The sequence below is a fragment of the Rana temporaria genome, chromosome 8 (assembly GCF_905171775.1).
Source record: "Rana temporaria chromosome 8, aRanTem1.1, whole genome shotgun sequence".
NCBI classification, from domain to species: domain Eukaryota; kingdom Metazoa; phylum Chordata; class Amphibia; order Anura; family Ranidae; genus Rana; species Rana temporaria.
Genome location: NC_053496.1, coordinates 158789224 through 158811569, shown reverse-complemented (window position 1 = coordinate 158811569; position 22346 = coordinate 158789224). Strand labels below are relative to the sequence as shown.

At 46.5% G+C, this 22346-nt stretch overlaps 1 protein-coding gene across 1 annotated transcript in view; it reads right to left on the bottom strand.

The window, feature by feature from the left end:
- SSH3 (slingshot protein phosphatase 3) overlaps nt 1–22346 on the bottom strand; it is a 99146-nt gene that overhangs the window by 10792 nt on the left and 66008 nt on the right. Inside the window, exons 9-11 of the mRNA XM_040321013.1 lie at nt 18289–18417; nt 13111–13157; nt 8487–8633 (exon numbers count right to left, since the gene is read on the bottom strand). Of these exons, the coding sequence (XP_040176947.1) occupies nt 8487–8633; nt 13111–13157; nt 18289–18417 (323 nt within the window). The remainder of the gene's footprint in view (nt 1–8486; nt 8634–13110; nt 13158–18288; nt 18418–22346) is intronic.

Below are 22346 nucleotides of genomic sequence, written 5' to 3'. Positions count from 1 at the left end.
TGCTGTGAATCTGAGAATGCAGCGAATCCTTCCCATGACTTTAGTGTTCTACAAATACCAATAACTAACAATGTGATACTTGTTGAGGGAAGCGCTGTAAAGAAAGGTCTCAAGGACTTCTGGTCTTTATAAAACTACTATATTTGGAAAAGTAAAAAACATTCAAATGATTCGGGGTCAGACTCCTTCTTCAGGACCTAAAGACTGGAAATGATAAATAGCTTCCGTTTGGCACAGTCATGAAATCCATCAATCACGGAGTGGGAATGAAGAGCAATGGACAGACTTTGTTGAGGGCCCTGGTTAACCGACCACATGGAGTGGAGAAAATCTTAGGGAAGTATGTACCGTATTTATCTTCCTATAGCGCACACCCCTAATCTAGACGTGAAATTCCTGGATTTTTTTTTATTTTTTTACTTAGTTTTGGCATCTTGCCCGGCATCCATCGGCGGCCTTGTCCGGTCCAGCAGCCGTCTGCGGCCTTTGTGGTGTCCTCCCTGCTTCTCCCGCGCTGTCTCCGAGTCGATCCCCGCTTCCCGCGCTGTGTTTGAACGCCGCCGACATATACTGAGCGCAGTACACTCGGGCACGCTCGGCTCCTCTAGCATAACCGTGAGGGGAGCCGAGCCTGGCCAAGTGTACCCAAGTGTACTGCTCTCGGTATATGTCGGCGGCGGGGTTCAAATACAGTGCGGGAAGCGAGTATCAGCGTATATCGCGCACCCACGATTTTGCCCTGATTTTAAGGGCAAAAAAGTGCGCGGTATACGCCGATAAATACGGTCATTTATTTTTACTGGAAGACCCTAAATTTCTCTTAAAAATAAAATAAAAAATGACCGTATATACTCGAGTATAAGCCGACCCGAATATAAGCTAAAGGCACCTAATTTTACCACAAAAAAAAAAAAAATGGGAAAAACTTATTGACTTGAGTATAAGCCTAGGGTGTTCTTCTCATGCCTCACTGTGCCCATGACTAGACTTACGTTTAACATGGGAGTATAAAGAAGGGATGCCCAAATTTGAAAAAAAAAAAACGGTGCTTTGCACACTTGTAGAGGAGAACTGGGGCTACATGTGTGCCAAGTTTCGGGTCCAGGGGACCTACGGCCGGCCAGTACTGGGTCTCCAAAGTTACCGAAGAAATTACAGTTTAACATGGGAGTCTATGGAAGGGGTTCCCGGCTGTAGGTCCCCCGGACAACAATCTTTGCACACTTGTAAAGAACGAGTGGGGCTATATGTGTGCTAAGGCTATACGGCCGGCACCGGGTCCCCAAAGTCCGGGAGATCAGGCGCAAAAAGGTGACGCGAGTATAAGCCGAGGGGGGCATTTTCAGCACAAAATATACTACAAAACACTTGCATCTCTATACTCCCATTTTATCCAAAATATAAGGTACATATATTTTAGTTTCCCCACAACTTTTCTAAGTTTGATTGCAGATATAGGGTTGTATCAAACTTTAGTGATTCAGATGTGTAGGTGGGGCTTAACATCATCTTTAAGGCTGCTTTCACATTGGGCAGTGGAGGTGCGGTGACGGTATAGCCGCGCTATATTTACCGCGATATTCGGACGCTAGCGTGCGGTTTTAACCCCCGCTAGCGGCTGAAAAAGGGTCAATACCACCGGCAATGCGCCTCTGCAGAGGCGCATTGCGGGCGGTATTACCGCGGTTTCCCATTGATTTCAATGGGAAGGTGCAGTATAGGAGCGGTAAACAGCCCGCTCCTATACCGCTCCAAAGATGCGGCTATCAGGACTTTTGAAGCGGTCCTGCTACCGCACCGCTTCAGTGTGAAAGCCTTCGGGCTTTCACATTGAAGCCTGCAGGGCATGATTTTTTCATGCGGTATAGCAGCGCTATTTTTAGCGCTGTACCACATGAAAAACGCTTCAATGTGAAAGGGACCTAATAGTACATTATATATAGTGCAGTTCATGTAAAGACCAGTATGTGACTTGGTATCAGCCTTTTGCAGTACTCTATACCAGCCTTTTTTCAATCAGGGTGCCCAGGTAAAATGCCTAAAACATGCCCCAAAATTGTATACAAGTTGGTGGGTAGATAATGCCAGGTTCACACCATTGCGAATTGAATGCGAGATCTCTGCATCCAATTCGCAAAAGCAGGAGATTTTGACCGGCTCTCTAAGGAGCAGGTACGGTGCGTTTTGCAAAAAAACTATGTGCGTCTTTTGGTCCGTTTCAGGGGTGAATTCATTCAAAATTTCAAGCCGAAATCAGACCTGAAACGGTGAACCAGCACGCACTAGGCACCTGCTGTGAGACAAATCCGTCTTCGGTGTGAACCGAGCCCGAAACCCGCATTTTAGTTACACAAAGACACAGGTTTTCATTGTACACCATTACAACCTTCTAGCAGCCAACCTACTAAAGACCATATTACATCAGTTGATAAGTAAGTTGCCTGTATATCATCCTTGTTTGACCCTCCCTTCCCTCTCTCCATCAGTGTTGGGGTACCATTAGCCAAGTGATGGGGGAAAAAGAAAACTGAGGGAGAAGAGAAACCTTGGAATACTAGTCAATACCAGTTTTCAAAAGTGTATTGGCTTTGGAAGAATAAAATCACCTCTAAAGTTGAATGTCCTACATGTATTCATGTTGCTGCATTATGTAAAACTGCTAGACTAGTTTTTACATTTTAGAATGAAGCGCCTCAACACTGTCCTTTAATTTTGAATGGTGACCCGTGACAAACAGAGACTTTGGAAGGATGAGGGGTACTCCTGTACCGGCGTCAACAAGGAGTCTTATGTCTAGGGTCACCTTATGTCCGATAGGGCCATAGGGTGACTGAGAAATTATATCCTAAATTACAGGACAGGGGACATATGTTGGATTGTTTTAACATGGACAGTAATCTACAATATATTCTTTAATGTCTGTAAAGAATATTCTGACCCTACCGGTCAATAATGACTCTTTTCAATGATTAGCCCTGGCTAGTGAGTTGTTAAATGAGGCTGGCTCTTGAAAGGCCTTTCATTGTGTGATAACACTGTTTAAAGCCTATTGATGCTCAGGTGTGAATACCTTTCTGTCGGAGACAGACCGTCTGTCTAAAGATGTGGATTGATGGGAATTCATTGTGTGATGCCGTTTTGTTTGAATTCTGTTAATGAAGGAATGTGACTTCTCAGGTGCAGTGATTAGGTCATGATAATTATAGACGCCAAAATGTCTGGAATGTTTAGAAATCAGCCATCTGAAGGTGTATTGAAGCCCCCCCCCAGGGTGTGATGTGTGGGTGGAGAGTTTGATTGTTCCTGTGATCACTGAAACATGCCTTGAAAACTGTATATAAACTTGAGAGCTAACCATTAAAAGTGTTGATACATTTTGAAGCAGAGAATAGAGCGGTCAGTCTCATTTTCTGGGGAATTGATATGGATCGTGTCTGCTGGTTTGTCTGTGTGTCGGATAAGCTGTCGTGGGTCGATGGAAGGTCGTAAACGGTGGTGACCGTTACAGATGGGTCCTCGAGAATGTCCATAATGTTAAAGTGTGCCTTGACTGAAAAAAGTTTGAGAAACACTGCTCTATACAGCAGCACTCAGATTCCGAGAGGTAGGGACAAGTGTGCAGCATGCAAGGAACATGCGGATAGGAGGAGAGAGTACAATGAGCAGAAAGATGGCCTCAATCTGCTGATGCTCTTCAACTGTCCAGTCAGTAGGTTTGGAGTATTCCCCAACTTCAGAGGCAGCTCTCTAATTAGGCGGTCGCCTAAGGCCTTAAACTCACAGGGGTCTTGCAGCCGCCTAATTTGCCTATGATCAATACTATTGTCCATGTCATCAGCTCTCTCTCTCCCCTCTTGCATTGGCTGTATATGTCTGATGGGAGAGGATGGTGCCCTGGATCACCTGTGTGCTAGATCCTTGCATTTTCTGTAGCCGTTTTTCTTGCTTGAATTATTTTTCCCATTATGGGCGTGATTGGGGCCTCGTGTCTAAGTTTTGCCTAAGGCCTCACAAAGCCTAGAGCCACCTCTGCCCAACTGTACATAGTGTTCTTCACTTGGCACTGCATTGTAGAACATTTCGGAAGAGCTGTGCAAATATGAGGACTGGATAGACAAAGATCTAAATCCACTGGCAGGTAATACAGCTCCCTTAAATGTATATCATCTGTGTACTTAGTTGTTTGGAGTTAAGCCTTAAAGCATTTTAGGCATAAGAAAAGTCCACAAATTTTACATGTATTAAGTGGTTAAAAATAATCTTGGTAGTTTTTACTAAACGACCGCCGCATGTACATATACGTCCACAGAATGGCACGTACAGGCAGATGGACGTACATGTACGTCCCTGCCTAGACGGGGGTCTGATCGGGACCCCCCCCCTGGTACATGCGGCGGTCGAAAATCGTCTGGGAGCGATCCGGGATGAGGGGGCGGCTATTCGTTTCTAGCCACCCCCTCGCGATCGGTCCCCCAGAGCTGAAGAACGGGGAGAGCCGTATGTAAAACATGGCTTCCCCGTTCTTCACTGTGGCTCCGCCATCGATCATGTCATCCCTTTTATAGGGAGACACGATCGATGACGTCAGACCTACAGCCACACCCCCCTACAGTTGTAAACACACACTAGGTGAAACATAACCCCTTCAGCGCCCCCTGTGGTCAACTCCCAAACTGCAACTGTCATTTTCACAATAAACAATGCAATTTAAATGCATTTTTTGCTGTGAAAATGACAATGGTCCCGAAAATGTGTCAAAATTGTCCGAAGTGTCCGCCATAATGTCGCAGTCACGAAAAAAAAAAAAAAAAATCGCTGATCGCCGCCATTAGTAGGGGAAAAAAAAAAAATTAATAAAAATGCAATAAAACTATTCCCTATTTTGTAAACGCTATAAATTTTGCGCAAACCAACCGATAAACGCTTATTGCGATTTTTTTTACCAAAAATAGGTAGAAGAATAAGTATCGGCCTAAACTGAGGAAAAGTTTTTTTTATATATTTTTGGGGGATATTCATTATAGAAAAAAGTAAAAAATATTGCATTTTTTTCAAAACTGTCGCTCTATTTTTGTTTATAGCGCATAAAATAAAAACCGCAGAGGTGATCAAATACCACCAAAAGAAAGCTCTATTTGTGGGAAAAAAAGGAAGTCAATTTTGTTTGGGAGCCACGTCGCACAATTGTCTGTTAAAGCAACGCAGTGCCGAATCGCAAAACCTGGCCTGGGCCTTAAGCTGCATTTTGGTCCGGGGCTTAAGTGGTTAAAGGGTCATTCAGCTAAAACTGAATATTTCAGCCATGTCTGGATGCTGGCTAGGTGATCCTGCTATTTCTCTGGGACTTTTTTCCTTGCATACCAGAGCTCTTAACTTCACTGGCCCAGGGCTGGATTTCCATCACTGGAGCCAAAAGACACACAACCTCAAGCAAAACCCCTCTGCAAGGATCAGGTGTAAAGAACAATTTCTGGTTTTACTGGTCCTAACCTAGCTTAGTATATTATGGACATGCAAAGTCTATTTTGGCAAAAAGACTTCTCCCTCGTTTCATTATGACCAAGAACCACAGACTTCAGGTGCTGCTCCAAACATACTCCAGTGACTCACCTTACTATGAAGCCCCGTACACACGACCGGTTTTCCTGCCAGGACATGTGTATGCTTCCTAGCAGTTTACCAGGAAAACAGACGGGAATCCAGACGGGAAATTAGAGAACCTGCTCTCTCTTTTCCCATTGGGATTCCCGGTGACTTTTTTACCGCCAGATTTACTAATACTCTATGGGAAAGACTGCAAGGCAGTGCCCATGGAGCATACACGCGGCCGGGATTCCCAGCCAAATGCAAACATAACAATTTTCCCGTCGGGATCACGGCTTTCCCCTTGGTTGTCACGGCAGACTTTTTACAGGTAAAAAAACGGGAGGAACTAATGCGCAAAACCAACCTAAACAAGGGCACAACAAAGCTAAAATAAGAAAATCAAACTAATAATGCAGCTGCCAGGACTAATAGTGTTCACACACTTAAAGCAATTAATGGCAAGGGGGGGTGTAATGGCGCTTGCAACAGGATCTAATTAAAATTAAATACCAATAACGATTTCCATGTGGGTTACTGGCACATTTGTCTTTTTTATCATCATGTATCCACTCTTATTACTCTCCACATTACTCAGTTAATGTTGGGTGGGTATTTGATTTTATTCAGAGTGGAACACATTTTACACAGGAACCAGTGGAGCACATTTTCCTGAAGACTTTTTACAGGGCTTTAGGGTGCTGGCGTTGAGAGCCGTCCCGGCTCTGTATACACAAATGGAAAGAGGAAGGCTGGAGCGCTGCACTCCAACAGTACAGCCCAGATGTAAAGAAGAGTAAGGCTCCATTCACACCTGATCGCTCCAGTTCACAGGCAGAATTGAGCGACTAAGCACACTCCTGGCTCTGTGCCAAAATTAGTTACAAGCTTCTTTGAACTAGTACTTTGAGCCCCCGGAGCCCCCCCCCCCTCTCAATCTCTCTCTTCCTCCTCACTCCCTAATCTCACTACCCCATTTCTAAACGTACCCTTTACAACATAAGTTTTCAGTCCATTTCACCATTGCTGCTTTAGGCACGTTTGGTTACTCCACATTAACTGCTAAGCCTACAGATGTGACTTCTGCTCCATAGCGGTCTTTATATGCACAAGTATTTAAGGATTTAAGTGACTCGGACAAGGGCAAGATTTCAAATGGACAGACAACTGCGTCAGAGCAACTCCAAAACTGCAGCTCTTATGGGATGTTCCCAGTCTGCAGTGGTCAGGAAAAGTGGTCCAAGGAAGGAAAACTGGTGAACCAGCGACAGGATCATGGGTGGTCAAGGCTCATTGATGTATGTGGGAAGGGAAGGCTGGCCTGTGTAGTCTGATCCAATAGAAGAGCTACTGGAGCTCCAATTACTGAAAAAGTGAATGCTGATTCTGATATAAAGATATCAGAACACACAGAGCATCACAGTTTGTGGTGTATGGCGCTGCATAGCCACAGACCGGTCGGGTTGCCGATGCGGACCGTGTCCACAGCTGAAAGTGCCTACAATGGGCATGTGAGCATCATAACTGGACCACGGAGCAATGGAAGACATTTTGACAGCTTACAGATGGCCAGTTGCATGCATTGCTTACCTAGGAAGAGATGCCACCAAGATTCACTATGGAAAGAAAGCAAGCTGGTGTAGGCAGTGCGATGCTTTGTCTAGTGAAGTCCATGCCTCAAGGGGTCAGGGCTGTTTTGGCAGCTAAGGGGGACCTACTGAATAGTAGGTGGGTGGTAAAAATGTTAGGGCCGATTGGTGCAATTCTAAAAAAAGATAATTCATCTTCCACTACTTACAGACTAAAAAAGTGTGAAATCTGTTACAGGACAGTAGTTGGCTATAATTTTAGGCACGTGGGATATGCGAATGTATAGAGTGAAAGAATACATAAAAGAACCTAACAAAAAAGTAGCAAGTGTAAAAACAAAAATGAAATGAAACAGATGTTCGATTGAAATCTAGTAACTCACGATAGAAGACAATAAAAGGGAAAAACAAAACAAAAAACCAAACACACAAAAAGGGACCACAGAACACATTCTGAACATAAACTAAATCCAAAGCATGCAGCAAAGCGAGATGGAGAACAAACCCTGTGGAGTATTGGGGAAGGCAGCAGACTAGAGAAGATCCCAGGATAAGTAGAAGTCAAATCAGGAAAGCAGGCAGAAAACAGAGGTACTTCTACCCGTAACCTCCTTTGCGGGAAACGAGACAGCCATTCAAGCTAGAAAAATGATGGGAATGTCAAGTCAGAAATGAGAAGGTGCAAAATAAAAGTGACTAGTGGTTAACGTGCAACTTCATCATTGATTGTTCTCAGGATAATAGCATCCTACCATGTTAACATTCGAGAGGAGCGGTAGAAATGTTGAGTTAAAGCCCAAACTCTGGACTTGCCACAACTAACCCCCCCAATCCCAGTCACCCCTCTCTCCCGTGAAGGTCCCCCAAGCTGAATATTATCCTACTTGTTATACTCACCTATTCTGAAGTCTTGAGGCTGTGGAGTCCCCTTCTTCTCTGGGCTGGGTGGTCCCCATTGATACAGAAGGATGATGACGTTAGCAGCATCTCTCTGTACAATTACACATTGCTTGCCTGCATATTGCATATTGCTTACCGGCCTGTCCCCCCTTTTTTTTTTTTTTTTGATACTTCTTGCCTGCATGTTACCGATCCAGCTTTGTTTCTTTGACCATCTCAGTTGGTGATCTACGTAATCCTGCTTGACAACATCGTTCCCAAGCTTCAATGACTCCGACTCCTGGGGATAGTTCTGCTATAAGTTCATAGTCACCGACCTGGCCAGCAGCAAGTGGTTATGTCCCGCCTTATTTCTTACTCCTGTGGCAGCAAAAGGGTTAAAAATACATTTTCTTGCGCGAACATTAGACTTACTTGGCAGTGGAAATAAACCTGTGGGTCTCTTTCCAGTATGGTAGAAGGTTGGTGCTCTCTTCATCTAAAACTCGAATATTCAGATATTTAAAAGTCTCAGGAAAGAAGTTGTCAATTTCTCGGGTGACGTTAAGTATTTGAGTAACCCTGGCAAAGAAAGAAAAAAAAAAAAAAGTATTAAAGAATATGTAAAACTGCAACAATAAAGTTCTCATATTGTCTCTTTTTAAGCCTATTGAAGTGTTTTATTGGAACATAAAAAAAAATGATTCTGCCAGAAAACCTCAGCTGTCCTATCTCAAACTGTGTTGTGAGGAAGTTTGTTTGGGGTTTGGATCATATAAGCCATGGTACATTATCACACTTCTTAAGCAAACAATGAAGTGCAAAGTATTGATGTGGTTCGCAATCTGTAGCCCAACAGCTTGCCTCTGAAAACCACTGGTATTCCTAACAAGGCTGGATATGTCTGTGCTCACTGCGTTCCTTCTATCATTTATGCTTTCATGTCTGCCACCAAGAGATTCAGGAGACCGACTACAAGAGACTTATTCCATTACTGTGGTGTGCCAGGTGTGATTTAGAGCCCGGTACCCATAGTGCATTAACCACTTAAGGACCGGACCAATACGCTGCTAAATGACCCAAGGGGTTTTTACAATTCGGCACTGCGTCGCTTTAACAGACAATTGCGCGGTCGTGCGACATGGCTCCCAAACAAAATTGGCGTCCTTTTTTCCCCACAAATAGAGCTTTCTTTTGGTGGTATTTGATCACCTCGGCAGTTTTTATTTTTTGCGCTATAAACAAAAATAGAGCGACAATTTTGAAAAAAAATGCAATATTTTTTACTTTTTGCTATAATAAATATCCCCCAAAAATATATATACAAATTATTTTTTCCTCAGTTTAGGCCGACATGTATTATTCTACATATTTTTGGTAAAAAAAAAAAAAAAAAAAAAATCGCAATAAGCATTTATCGGTTGGTTTGCGCAAACAAATTATAGCGTTTACACAATAGGTGATATTTTTATTGCATTTTTATTATTATTTTTTTTTTTTTTACTACTAATGGCGGCGATCAGCAATTTTTTTTGTGACTGCGACATTATGGCGGACACTTCGGACAATTTTGACACATTTTTGGGACCATTGTCATTTTCACAGCAAAAAATGCATTTAAATTGCATTCTTTATTGTGAAAATGACAGTTGCAGTTTGGGAGTTAACCACAGGGGGCGCTGAAGGAGTTTTGTTTCACCTAGTGTGTGTTTACAACTGTAGGGGGGTGTGGCTGTAGGACTGACGTCATCGATCGAGTCTCCCTATAAAAGGGATCACTTGATCGATGCAGCCACCACAGTGAAGCACGGGGAAGCCATGTTTACATACGGCTCTCCCCATTCTTCAGCTCCGGGGAGCGATCGCGACTATAAACGAATAGCCGCGCCGTCGTCCCGGATCGCTCCCCGCAGGAATCCTACCGCCGCATGTAGCGGGGGGGGTGCCGATCGGACCCCCGACCCACGTCTAGGCAGGGACGTACAGGTACGCCAATGTGCCTGTACGTGCCATTCTGCCGACGTACATATACATGAGGCGGTCTGGAAGTGGTTAAAATCCAAAATCTATTTTTCAGTATGTTTGGCATCATATCCCACTGCATACAGATTTCTTCTTAAAGCGGATGTGCCACGGGAAAAATATATTAAAAGCCAGCAGCTACAAATACTGCAGCTGCTGACTTTTAATATAAGGACACTTACCTGTCCTGGAGTCCAGCGGTGATCGCAGCAGATGACGAGCCGATCGCTCGTCACCCTGCTGCTCCCCCCTCCATCCTCGGTGAGGGAACCAGGAAGTGAAGCGCTCCGGCTTCACTGCCCGGTTCCCTACGGCGCATGCGCGAGTCGCGCTGCGCCCGCCGATTGGCTCCCGCTGTGTGCTGGGAGCCGAGTGTTCCCAGCATACAACGGGGGGACGGACAGGAAGGAAGGAAAAAACCCGTCCTTTGCCCGTATCGTAGGGCCGGAAGTGGGTGCAGATACCTGTCTGTAGACAGGTATCTGCACCCCCCTCCCCCCTGAAAGGTGTCAAATGTGACACCGGAGGGGGGGAGGGTTCCGATCAGCGGGACTCCACTTTAGAGTGGAGATCCGCTTTAAAGATGATTTCAGGTTTTGTATATTTATACATTGTTACATTGATCCAGTTTGGGCCAATGTAACTATGTATATACAGTACCTGGCCGATGCCCCTAAAAGCTGGGAAGCATTGAAATGGACATCGCTTCTCCAGTGATCTCTACTTGCTTCTGGGTCCCATGCTGAGCAGCTCGCCTGCGGCCTTCTGAAGACAAGGAGGTTGGCTGCTCGGCACGGGTGCCAAGCATTCTCTGAGTGAATGCAAAGGGTTCTCCGACTGGATGAAGTGGAGAGCGTGAAGTCACTGCCCTGGCTATCCAAACAGAGAACAATTTGCATTCAGTAGATGCAAAGCATTCTCTGAATGGTGCACAGGTCGACCTCCTGTGTTCAGAATGCATCAGGCCAGCCTCTCAGCATGGGACCGGGAAGCTAATGGAGATCACTGGAGTAGCGGTGAAAGTATCTTACATTGGTGGTCAGTGGGAAGAATACTCACCTTACAGTAGTCATCAGAATGCCACACTTAGACCCCTTTCACACTGGGGCGTTTTTCGGGCGTTTTTTAGGCGCTTTGGCGTTTAAAAAAAGCCTGTAAAGCGCCTGAAAGAAGCCTCATCTGCAATCCCAATGTGAAAGCCCAAGTGCTTTCAGAGGCCTTTCACACTGCCAGCGCCCGAAAAACGCTGGTAAAGCGCTGCTAAGACCCCTTTCACACTGAGGCGCTTTTCAGGCGCTTTGGCGTTAAAAAAAGCTTCCTCAATGGGAAGGGGGCTTTAGGAGCGGTGTATTAACCGCTCCTAAAGCGCTGCAAAGAAGCTGCATGCAGGACTTTTTTTGACGCCCTGCCAGCTCAGCGCCTCAGTGCGAAAGCACTCAGGCTTTCACATTGGGATTGCAGATGCAGCTTCTTTCAGGCGCTTTTTTTTAACGCTAAGACCATTTTCACACTGGGGTGTTTTTCAGGCGCTTTAGTGTGAAAGCACTTGAGCTTTCACATTGGGATTGCAGATGCAGCTTCTTTCAGGCGTTTTACAGGCGCTTTTTTTAACGCTAAAGCGCTTGAAAAATGCCCCAGTGTGAAAGGGCCCTAAGGGCCCTTTCACACGTACGGACAAACGGTCCGTTTATTACAAGTCCGTTTACAGACTTGTAATGTTTCCCTATGGGATTGCAGACGTTAGCGGATGATGCATCCGCTAACGTCCGCAACCATCCGCGTCCGCAAAGATCCGCTTTTGCGGACAGAAGAAAACCCTATTTTTCTTCCGTCCGGTGGAACGATCGGATGAATACGGACACACGGTCCGTATTCATCCGATTCCCCATAGGGGAAAGCGGAGGAGAGACAGGGCGGTCTCTGCACAGTGTGCGGGAACCGCCCTGTCCGCCGACAGCTCAGCTGGGATTTACAGAGGAATCCCCGCTGAGCCAAATGGGCTAACGGAGCAGATCAATACGGATCCGCTCCGTGTGAAAGAGCCCTTACAGACAGCTATAAAAAATCATTGGGGTCATGTTTTTGGACTGGAATCAACGATTCCAAATCACTACTCTTCCCACTGACACCAACAATGGGGCACTATTAGTAGTGCCCTATGACACCGTCCATGGGGCACTACTTCTCTCACTGACACCATCCATGGGGCACTATTCCTCCCTCTGACACCATGGATGGGGTGCTAGTCCTCCTAATGACACCAATGATGGAGCACTATTCCTCTCCCTACTATCAAAGATGCACTGTTTACTCCCACTATTTCTACTCCTATTGGCCAAAGTCTGGCCCCCCTAAAGTAAAACAGTAAACGGGCTTTTTTTTTTTAGGAAGTTTGGAGACCCCTGCTTTAGATTGTAAGCTCTCATGAGCAAGCCCTCCCAACCCTCTTGTCTTGAAGATTACTGTAAATATACTGTCTCACTTTCGTTTTGGCTCCATATAAATCCTGTACGATTTTAATATATATTGATAATTAAGGATGGGCTCCAGCGTGTTTGTATAGTACACGTGCAGAGCCCACCAGGAAGTCTGCACGGCGCTGCGCTCATCACAGCCAGGGAGACATTGTCCTGTTGCTCGGCAGCAGAGATCGGGAAATGTCTCCCTGGCTGTGGTTAGCGCAGCGCCGTGCAGACTTCCTGGTGGGATCTGCATGTGCACTATGCGAACACGCAGGAGCTCATCCTTATTGATAATTATAGCAGCAGCGGTGACATTTAAAGAAAGGGTATTGATGCTGTGTGCACTAGACAAGACACACAAGGGGTTGGGACCTAGAGACAAACTGGCTCTGGCACATTTATGAAATACTAGGTGACATTTCATAGGTTCTGGGTATTCTGTCTACATGTCAGCAGCCAGTACAGAGCACTTCATTTTTGTGTCACTGACAGGAGCAACCCTGTGTATCAAAGGCCCAAAACATTATATACATGAGGCTGATTATTACCAGTAAAAACAAGCAGCCAGGTCTTACCTATTCCTCTGAAGTTCATCCAGATTTGAAGCATTCCATTCTGAACCCTGAAATAAACCAAAAAGACAGCATGAGCTTTAGAACTGTGTACGGCCACCAACAGAACCACGTTCCCAGGAAAAATCATTTGAGTGATTCTTTTAAAGAACATGTCAAGCCAAAAAATTGATAAGAAACCCAGTCTGGTTTTTACTGCCATCTCGGTCAAATTTGCATAATGTATGGCCTTAGAGCAGTGCTTCTCAATTATTTTCTGTCATGCCCCCCTAGGAAGAAGAAAACATTTCGCGCCCCCCGCGCGACTGTAAATAGTATCATTTGTCTATAAAATTGTTATAAGTAAACCTCTGCATAACACTGTATCCACATATCCCCCCCACACACAGTATTGCCCTTCTTCACATATCCCCCCACACACAGTATTGCCCCATCACATATCCCCCCACACACAGTATTGCCCTTCTTCACATATCCCCCCACACACAGTATTGCCCTTCTTCACATATCCCCCCACACACAGTATTGCCCTTCTTCACATATCCCCCCACACACAGTATTGCCCTTCTTCACATATCCCCCCACACACAGTATTGCCCTTCTTCACATATCCCCCCCACACAGTATTGCCCTTCTTCACATATCCCCCCACACACAGTATTGCCCCATCACATATCCCCCCACACACAGTATTGCCCCATCACATATCCCCCCACACACAGTATTGCCCTTCTTCACATATCCCCCCACACACAGTATTGCCCCATCACATATCCCCCCACACACAGTATTGCCCCATCACATATCCCCCCACACACAGTATTGCCCCATCACATATCCCCCCACACACAGTATTGCCCTTCTTCACATATCCCCCCACACACAGTATTGCCCCATCACATATCCCCCCACACACAGTATTGCCCTTCTTCACATATCCCCCCACACACAGTATTGCCCTTCTTCACATATCCCCCCACACAGTATTGCCCCATCACATATACCCCCCACACAGTATTGCCCCATCACATATCCCCCCCACACAGTATTGCCCCATCACATATCCCCCCCACACAGTATTGCCCCCCTTTACATGACCCCATCACATACCCCCCCCCCCCCACAAAGTATTGCCCCCTTTACATGACCCCCATCACATATCCTGCACACAGTTTCCCCATCACATAACCCCCCTTTTCCCCCCCACAGCACAGCCCCCACTCCTCATCCTTAACATTTCCATATATTTTTCCTCCCTTCCTCCCTCTCCACTCCTACCTGTAACTTTTCAGCGCGGAGAGCAGGAGGCAGGACATTCGTCAAGTGAAGCCGCAGCAGCACTGGGCGGGGAGACTTTTGGGCGAACTGGTGATTGGCTGCTAGGACCGCCTCCTAGCAGCCAATCACCTGCCGTCCAACATGACAGGCTGCTACCTCTCTGGTCCCGTCCCCCAGTTTAAAAATGTCCCGCCTCCTGCTCCTCTAACTAGCGGAGAAGGCTGGGGACAGAAGCGGATAATAAATGGCGCGATCGCCGCGGTACGGAACGAGCCCCCCTTTATGGAGCCTCGGGCCCCCCCTGGGGGGCGCGCCCCACTATTTGAGAAGTACTGCCTTAGAGGAAGGGAACAGTGTCAATAAAGGACTTTGCTGGGGTTCAAGGGAACAGGTCCAGCCCCCCCCGGGGGTTTTTGTTGGTTTTCCTCCCTGTCATCTGTAGTACGAGTGCACTTGGGCACTTTTTCTCAGATCCTCTGCACCTTAACTCCACCAAATAATCTTCAGTGGGGTGCTGACAAATTGGATGCAGAACGAGAGGGTATTGGCATGTTCGGAAAGAAGCCAAGGCGCTGACCAATGTCCGGTGGCTGTGTCTCTGGAACAGCCGATAGACCAGGAGACGTGCTTTTTGTGTTCTCAGCAGAAAAGGCAGGTGCAAGTGCATTAGCCATAAGGAATAGTGCAACTAGGTCACCACCCAGCAGCAAAGCGGTATGGGAAAAATCCACCAAATTTAAAAGATCGCTGTTATAATAATGTTACTGCCCTCATAGTGGAGAAATTTACATAGAGGGATAACATAAGAGAATAGGATGCTACACATAAAGAAATGACTCGTCACAAATACAGGGAAACCCTGTGTTACCTGAAGGGGTCTTTGTGAGCTGGGTACCACAAGAATGGACCTGGAGCTGTTTAGCACTAGCAGCCAACTACTCGTTGCACCACGTGCCAAGGTGAGTGCCAAATGCAGGATGCAGTGCCCAAAGCAAACATTACAGGCTGACTTACTAGAATCAACACCTGAATGAAGGGTTAATGGAAAATGGCTTTGACAAGTGAATCACATTAAGGATCAACCTGGTATTACAAACAGGGCAGATGATCCCAGAAAGGGAAACTGGTAAACCATCTAATCTCAGCAGCATTAGTAATTAAAAAAAAAAAAAGTGCAAAGGAGAACTGGAAGAGAAACCATTTTCCAGAAACAAGGGGCCAGATTCACAAAAGGGATACGACGGCGTCTCTCCTGATACGCCGTCGTATCTGTGTTTCTATCTATGCGACTGATTCATAGAACCAGTTCCGCATAGATATCCCTAAGATCCGACAGGTGTAATTGTTTTACACTGTCGGATCTTAGGATGCAGTACCGCGGCCGCGGCTGAGGGGAGTTTGCTTCGTAAACCAGCGTCGGGTATGCAAATTAGGAGTTACGGCGATCCACGACGGATTTTCGCGTTCGCTACGTCGCCGCTAGTCTAGTTTCCCGTCGTTTTGGCTGCCCTAACTTTAGTCAGCAATCGTATTGCTGTCTAAAGTATGGCCGTCGTTCCCGCGTCGAAATTTAAAATTTAACGTCGTTTGCGTAACACGTCCGGGAATACGGAAGTACGCTACGCGCGTCGCCGTTCGAAGAAATGACGTCACGGCGCGCAAAGCACGACGGGAATTGCGAAACTGAGCATGCGCAGTAGGTCCGGCGCGGGAGCGCGCCTAATTTAAATGGCACACGCCCATTTGAATTGGCCCGCCTTGCGCCGGAGCCCGCCTGCGTAGTTTTCATCGCAAGTGCTTTGTGAATCAGGCACTTGCGATGAAAACTTGCGGCGGTGTAACGTATCTAGGATACGTTACGCCGCCGCGATTCTATGTGAATCTGGCCCAAGGTCCCTAGACCTGTGGGCTTTCTTCATCCCACTACCCTAGGGGAAGAGTACGTGCAGATAGAGAGTTCCATCTACTAACCCCCCCCCCCCCCCCCAAAGAGGTACAGGAGAATCTGGGGATAGATGCTTCCTTGTGCACTGAAAGGAGGAACCCTCAGGTAAAAGTATCTCACTGTTTAATATAGGAACAACTGGTTTAGACATCCGATAATTGTCTCCTAAGCTTTGTTGTAGGCAGAAAACGCACAGCATTTTTGCGAACCGAGTAGTACCAGCCCTACCCACTGTCTCTTGGTAAACTTCTACTTCCAGATCTCTCAACAGAAGAACTAGGTGGGATCTTTTAGATAAAAAAAGCAGTATGCATAGGACACAGGACAGCTATAAATTGCTGACAAAATCAAGATTTTTTTTTTCTTCAATTATTAAACACATATAACAAATGCTTCTAACTATAGTAAACAGACCAGAATCAAGAAATAAGAGAAGTTTGTTGTTCAGGTTTAGATACACTTTGTCAGGTCACCTGTGGCCAGGTGACAAGTGCACCCCGTTGGGGTCAGGGATGCACCACAGGGTAGGGAACCCTATGGCCGACTGCTGCGATCAGAGAGGAAGCCCGAGCCCAAGATTCCCCAGGGCGCGGAGTCTAAGACCCAGATTTGTGTTCACCAGAGCCTCTGGTGGTGAGGATGGCCTTCGCTGCAGCTGGATCTAGGTCGTGACCCCTGGGGTCCCCAAGGTCACGCTCTGTAGGGAGAGGGGTGAAGCAGCAACCAGGACAAGCGATAGTGATGGGTAAGCCGAGGTCGGGGCAACAGGCAGACAAGGGTAAACAAGGAACAGGCCAAGGGTCAGAGAATCAGGCAAACAGGAGAAGTCAGAGACGAGCCAAGGTCGGTACATAGGAAGGTAAACGTAACACACTGCAGACAGGAACAAGCTACAAACAAAAGGTTGAACAGCACTGCAGACCTGTAGTGCAACAGTTAATATAGACTTCCTGGGATGGCCTGGGTGGTGCCATACAGAAAGGAAGGTGATAAAAGACAGCCAGAAAGAGGGTCAGGCCTCTAATGGAAACATGTGACAGGTAAGCTGCCAGACTTTATTGCATATCCATGACACACTTCAAGGGCAGATGTAAATGGCAGACAGAGCACCAGCTGCACAAAATGTGTCCAGCATAGCTGAATTGCTTAGAGCAGGGGTCTTCAAACTACGGCCCTCCAGTTGTTCAGGAACTACAATTCCCATCATGCCTAGTCATGTCTGTGAATGTCAGATTTTTACAATGCCTCGTGGGAAGTGTAGTTCCACCACAGCTGGAGGGCCGTAGTTTGAAGATCCCTGGCTTAGAAGGTGCATTGAATTCTATGAGCAGCAGTCCCACTGTGTGAACAGTGCTGGTTGTTTTGGCTAGCGTAGTACAAAGCATCTCACGCGAATGGACCAATTAGGTGGACGCAAATCAGACAATCCATTGCTCTCTATGGAGCAGCGGATGTCAAAAGTAAACATGAGCAAACCACATGCCTGTATGAAAACACACAATACTTACCCTCTTTGGGAAATGTTCCCAAAAGTCAACAGGAAAACCAACACAGGTACGTCAACCTCCTGAGTCCCCTGAAGCGCTCACTGTTCCTCCTGCTCACCTCCACATCGCTGTATCTTGTAACGTGGGGTTCAGCAGGAAGTACTAGAGGGCGCTGTGGGGGACTAGGTGATTTGACAATGCAGAAGTGTCGGCTTCCCAGAAAACTTCAGGGGAACACTTTTCATGGGTGGTCAGCATTCAGCGGGACAGGCTGCAGGGGAGGCAAGTAGATACATTGTTTTACAGGGCTTTGCTCCAACATTTTAGTATATCGACAGGGTAGCATTAAAAGAGAAGTGCCCTGTGTTAGCCAGGACAACCAGTCATCTCCCATCTGTAATTTTTACAGCCTAAATGACAGGCGGGTTGTGAGCTTTTTTTTAGTAATGCAAGAGAAAAATCAGACTATACCAAGTACAAGTAGGAGAAGATTTCTGATGGTCGGTCCATTTGTGCCAGGATTATAATCATCTCGTTATCAATGAACTCTGTGTACTCCTGCAGGTTGCAATTAGTGTGCTGCTCCAGAGCATTCCGAACCTAAAAACAGAGGATACAGATGCATCAGGTGTCACTTTATTATAGTAATATCTCAAATTAGAAAAACCGAAAATAGTTGTTGCAGAATACTTTAATATCAATAAAATCAAACAAAGTTAAAAAGTTTTTCTTGTGGTTAATTTCCTCATAAAAAACCTGCACAGAGAAAAATTCACAAGTGGCTACTGCTGAAAATGCTAGTTGCCCGAGCTGAAAATGTCAACTGTCAGACAGCGTGCACAGAGAAAGAGGTACAGAGTTAGAAATCACTACAATGTATAGGAAAAGAATGAAAAAAAAAAAAAATACATAGGCCCAGATTCACATACAAATGCCTATCAGTAGGCGGGCGTAGCGTATCTCAGATACACTACGCCGCCGTAACTTAGTGAGGCAGGTCCCGTATTCACAAAGAACTTGCGCCCAAAGTTACGGCGGCGTAGTGCAACTGTGCCGGCGTAAGCCCGCGTAATTCAAAGTAGGCTGGTGTGGGCGTGTTTATATGGTAATGAATAGTGACCCGACGTGATTGATGCTTTTAACGAACGGCGCATGCGCCGTCCGTGAACGTATCTCAGTGCGCATGCTCAAAACTACGCCGCAAATAGTCAATGCTTTCGACGTTAACGTAAATTACGTCTAGCCCCATTCAAGGACGACTTACGCAAACGACGTAAAATACGACGCTGTACGTACGTTTCCGACGTCCATACCTAACATGACTTACCCCTGCTTTATGAGGGGTAACTTTACGCCGGCGTATGTCTTACGTAAACGACGTATCTTGATACGCCGGGCGCACATACGTTCGGAAATCGGCGTATGTAGCTAATTTGCATATTCAACGCGGGAATCTACGGAAGCGCCACCTAGCGGCCAGCGTAAATATGCAACTAAGATACGACGGCGTAAGAGACTTACGCCGCTCGTATCTAAGCCGAATTTATGCGTAACTGATTCTAAGAATCAGGCGCATAGATACGACGACTCTCATTCGGACTTAGGACGGCGTACGTGGCAATACGCCGTCGTAAGTCCTTTGAGAATCTGGGCCATAATGTTTTTATATACTGGCCCGGATTCAGAAAATTTACGCTGCCATATCTATTGATACGCCGCGTAAATTCTAGGATGCGCCAGCGTATCTTCTTTCTGTATTCAGAAAGCAAGATACGCCGAAATTTGGCTAAGATACGACTGACGCAAGTCTCTTACGCCGTCGTATCTTAGTTGCATATTAACGCTGGCCACTAGGTGGCGCTTCCGGACATTTACGCATAGATTATGTAAATTAGGTGGATACGCCGATTCAGAAACGTACATCCGGCGCATTTTTTTATGTCGTTTACGCAAGGCTTCTTCCAACATAAGGGTACCCCTGCTATATGAGGCGTAGCCAATGTTAAGTATGGACGTCGGGCCAGCGTCTAATTTTGCGTCGTTTGCGCAAGTCGTTTGCGAATAGGGCTTTGCGTAAGTTACGTTCACGTCGAAACCAATGAGGCTTTGCGGCGTAATTTGGAGCATACGCACTGGGATATGTCCACGGACGGCGCATGCGCCGTTAGTAAAAAACTTCATTTACGTGGGGTCACCATTCATTAGCATACAACACGCCCACTGCCTGGATAATTTGTATTACGCGGGCTTACGCCGGACCACATACGCTACGCCGCCGTAACTTAGGGCGCAGGTTCTTTCTGAATACAGAACCTGCCTCACTAAGGTACGGCGGCGTAGTGTATCTGAGATACGCTACTCCCGCACAAAGTTACGCCGGGCTTTCTGAATCCGGGCCACTGTGTGCACAATTAGGCAAGTGAGTATTTGACCAAATAATTTTTATGCATATTGTCCAAGCTGTATAAACTTAAATGCTTATTGGATTTATAGTGGAAGTCCAGGCAAAACCTGATTAACGCTAAACCTGCTCTCTGCCACATTCTTAACCCAATATATCTAACCCTGTAAAGGAAAAATCTCTGCACTTAACTATTCTGCAGCCAAACTGGTCTGGTCCTAGCATCAGCTGTCAGCGGTGGCTTCCGTGTGAAGGCGGGTGCAGGAGAGGCAGCCTACAAAGTCCCATAGTAAGTCTATGGCCAGTTACACATGAGGAGTCCGCCTGCTCCCGCCAGTTCAGCAGATCAGTCCGCAGATCTCTGCTGAGCTGGCGGATGACAAGATGCTCACTGAGCGGGGAGGGGCTTGTGCAGCGCCGCCGATTTCTATGGAGCGATCCGATGCTGTACGTTTTCGTCAAATTTCACCCGATCCGATATGGACGTGTACCCATACGTCTGATGTCTCCGCTGACATCCGTCGCTCCATAGGACTGCATGGAGCGGCCGTTCAGGTCCGCCGTCAAAACTGACAGGCGGACCTGAATAGTCCATCCCTGTGAAAGGGGCCTATGGGAGATGTCACTTCCCAGTCATGTCACAGCCGTTGTCGGTCCTCTCCTCCATGCAGCTTCCGCCACTGGAGACCGGACCAGATTGGTTGTAGAATAGGGAACTTTACAGGGTTAGATAGATTTGATTTAGAATGTGGCAGAGAGCAGGTTTAGCATTAGTTCGTTTTCGCCTGACCTTCCACTTTAAAGCAGAGTTCCAGTAATTTTTTTTGTTTATTTAAAGTCAGCAGCAATAAAAACTGTAGCTGCTGAATTTTTAATAAACACACACTGACAATAACCGGTCCTACAATCCAGTGGTGCACTCATTCCAGTCGTGTTCTCTCCCTGTTCTCCCCTTAGCGGCCTCTTAACTATGGGCACCTTGCGGCTTCACAGTCGGGTACCCACCGTGCATGCCCAAGTGGCGCTGCGCTCTGTGACTGGTTCCGAAGTCTTCTAGGACCTGTTGTGTGTCCCAGAAAACTTTGGGAGGGAGTGGGTGTAATAGTACCAGTCCTATTTAGCATCTGTCCCAAGTCCATTTTCTTCACTGGGATACCGGCCCCTAAACCAGCCAGGTTGTCTATGTTTAGAACATGGACATTGCCGTCACTGGTCATACAGTATTTCATTGCCCAGATATAAAATGTGACCACCGTACCATTTTCCTAAGGTACCGGGCAGCCACGCTTCTTCCAGTCGGGCCCATGGGGTTTAATGCCGGCCACCAACAGTACCCCATCCTCTTTACTGTTTGTATTATGCATGTTCCAAGCTCGAAGATCAGAGGTAGAAGAAAGTTTCCTAAACTGTCCTTCCCAATGAGAAAGTTGGCTGTGTGCCCAGGTTTTATAGGATTTGTTGAAATGTTTGAATGTACCTGTGCCTCATGCTATTAGATGTACCGTTTACCACACCCTGTGTCTCTATGCAAGCAGGAAAGGGGGGGGGGGTTGTCCCCAGGGGTGTATATCCACTTCTGTCTGTTCTTCAATAATTTTTTTATGCTTTTATCCACATCTACAGTGAGTCCTGACTAGTGACTGGGTGGGCTGCGGGATCGGGTATTGTCCTGGCACTGGACAAGGGAGCTTAAACAGTGGGCATACTCCTCAGGAGTACAGGGGTCTTCCAATTACGATCGCCTAAGGCAACAGAATTGGAAGTGGGAGCAGGTACCTGCTCCCCTCCCTCCTCCCCAAAATCTCTGTTTCACAAACAGGATCCAGGGAGGCGTTCTTAAATCAGAAGTTCCGGTTTTGGGTGGAACTCCGCTTTAAGCATATCAGATGATGTGTATTTGTGTAACGAGGGAGGGTGTGGCATAAGGAGCGCAACCCCCTATATTCAAGGTGTGCATAATTATTAGGCAGCTTCTTTTCTGCAGGCAAAATGGGCCAAAAAAGATTTAACCTACTCTGGAAAGTAACTGCAAATTTACTGCCAAATTTTTGCGAAAAAACTAAAAACGTGAAGCTATCAGGTACCCATCATCCTCCAGTGCGGTCATACTTCAAAACTGCAACCTATC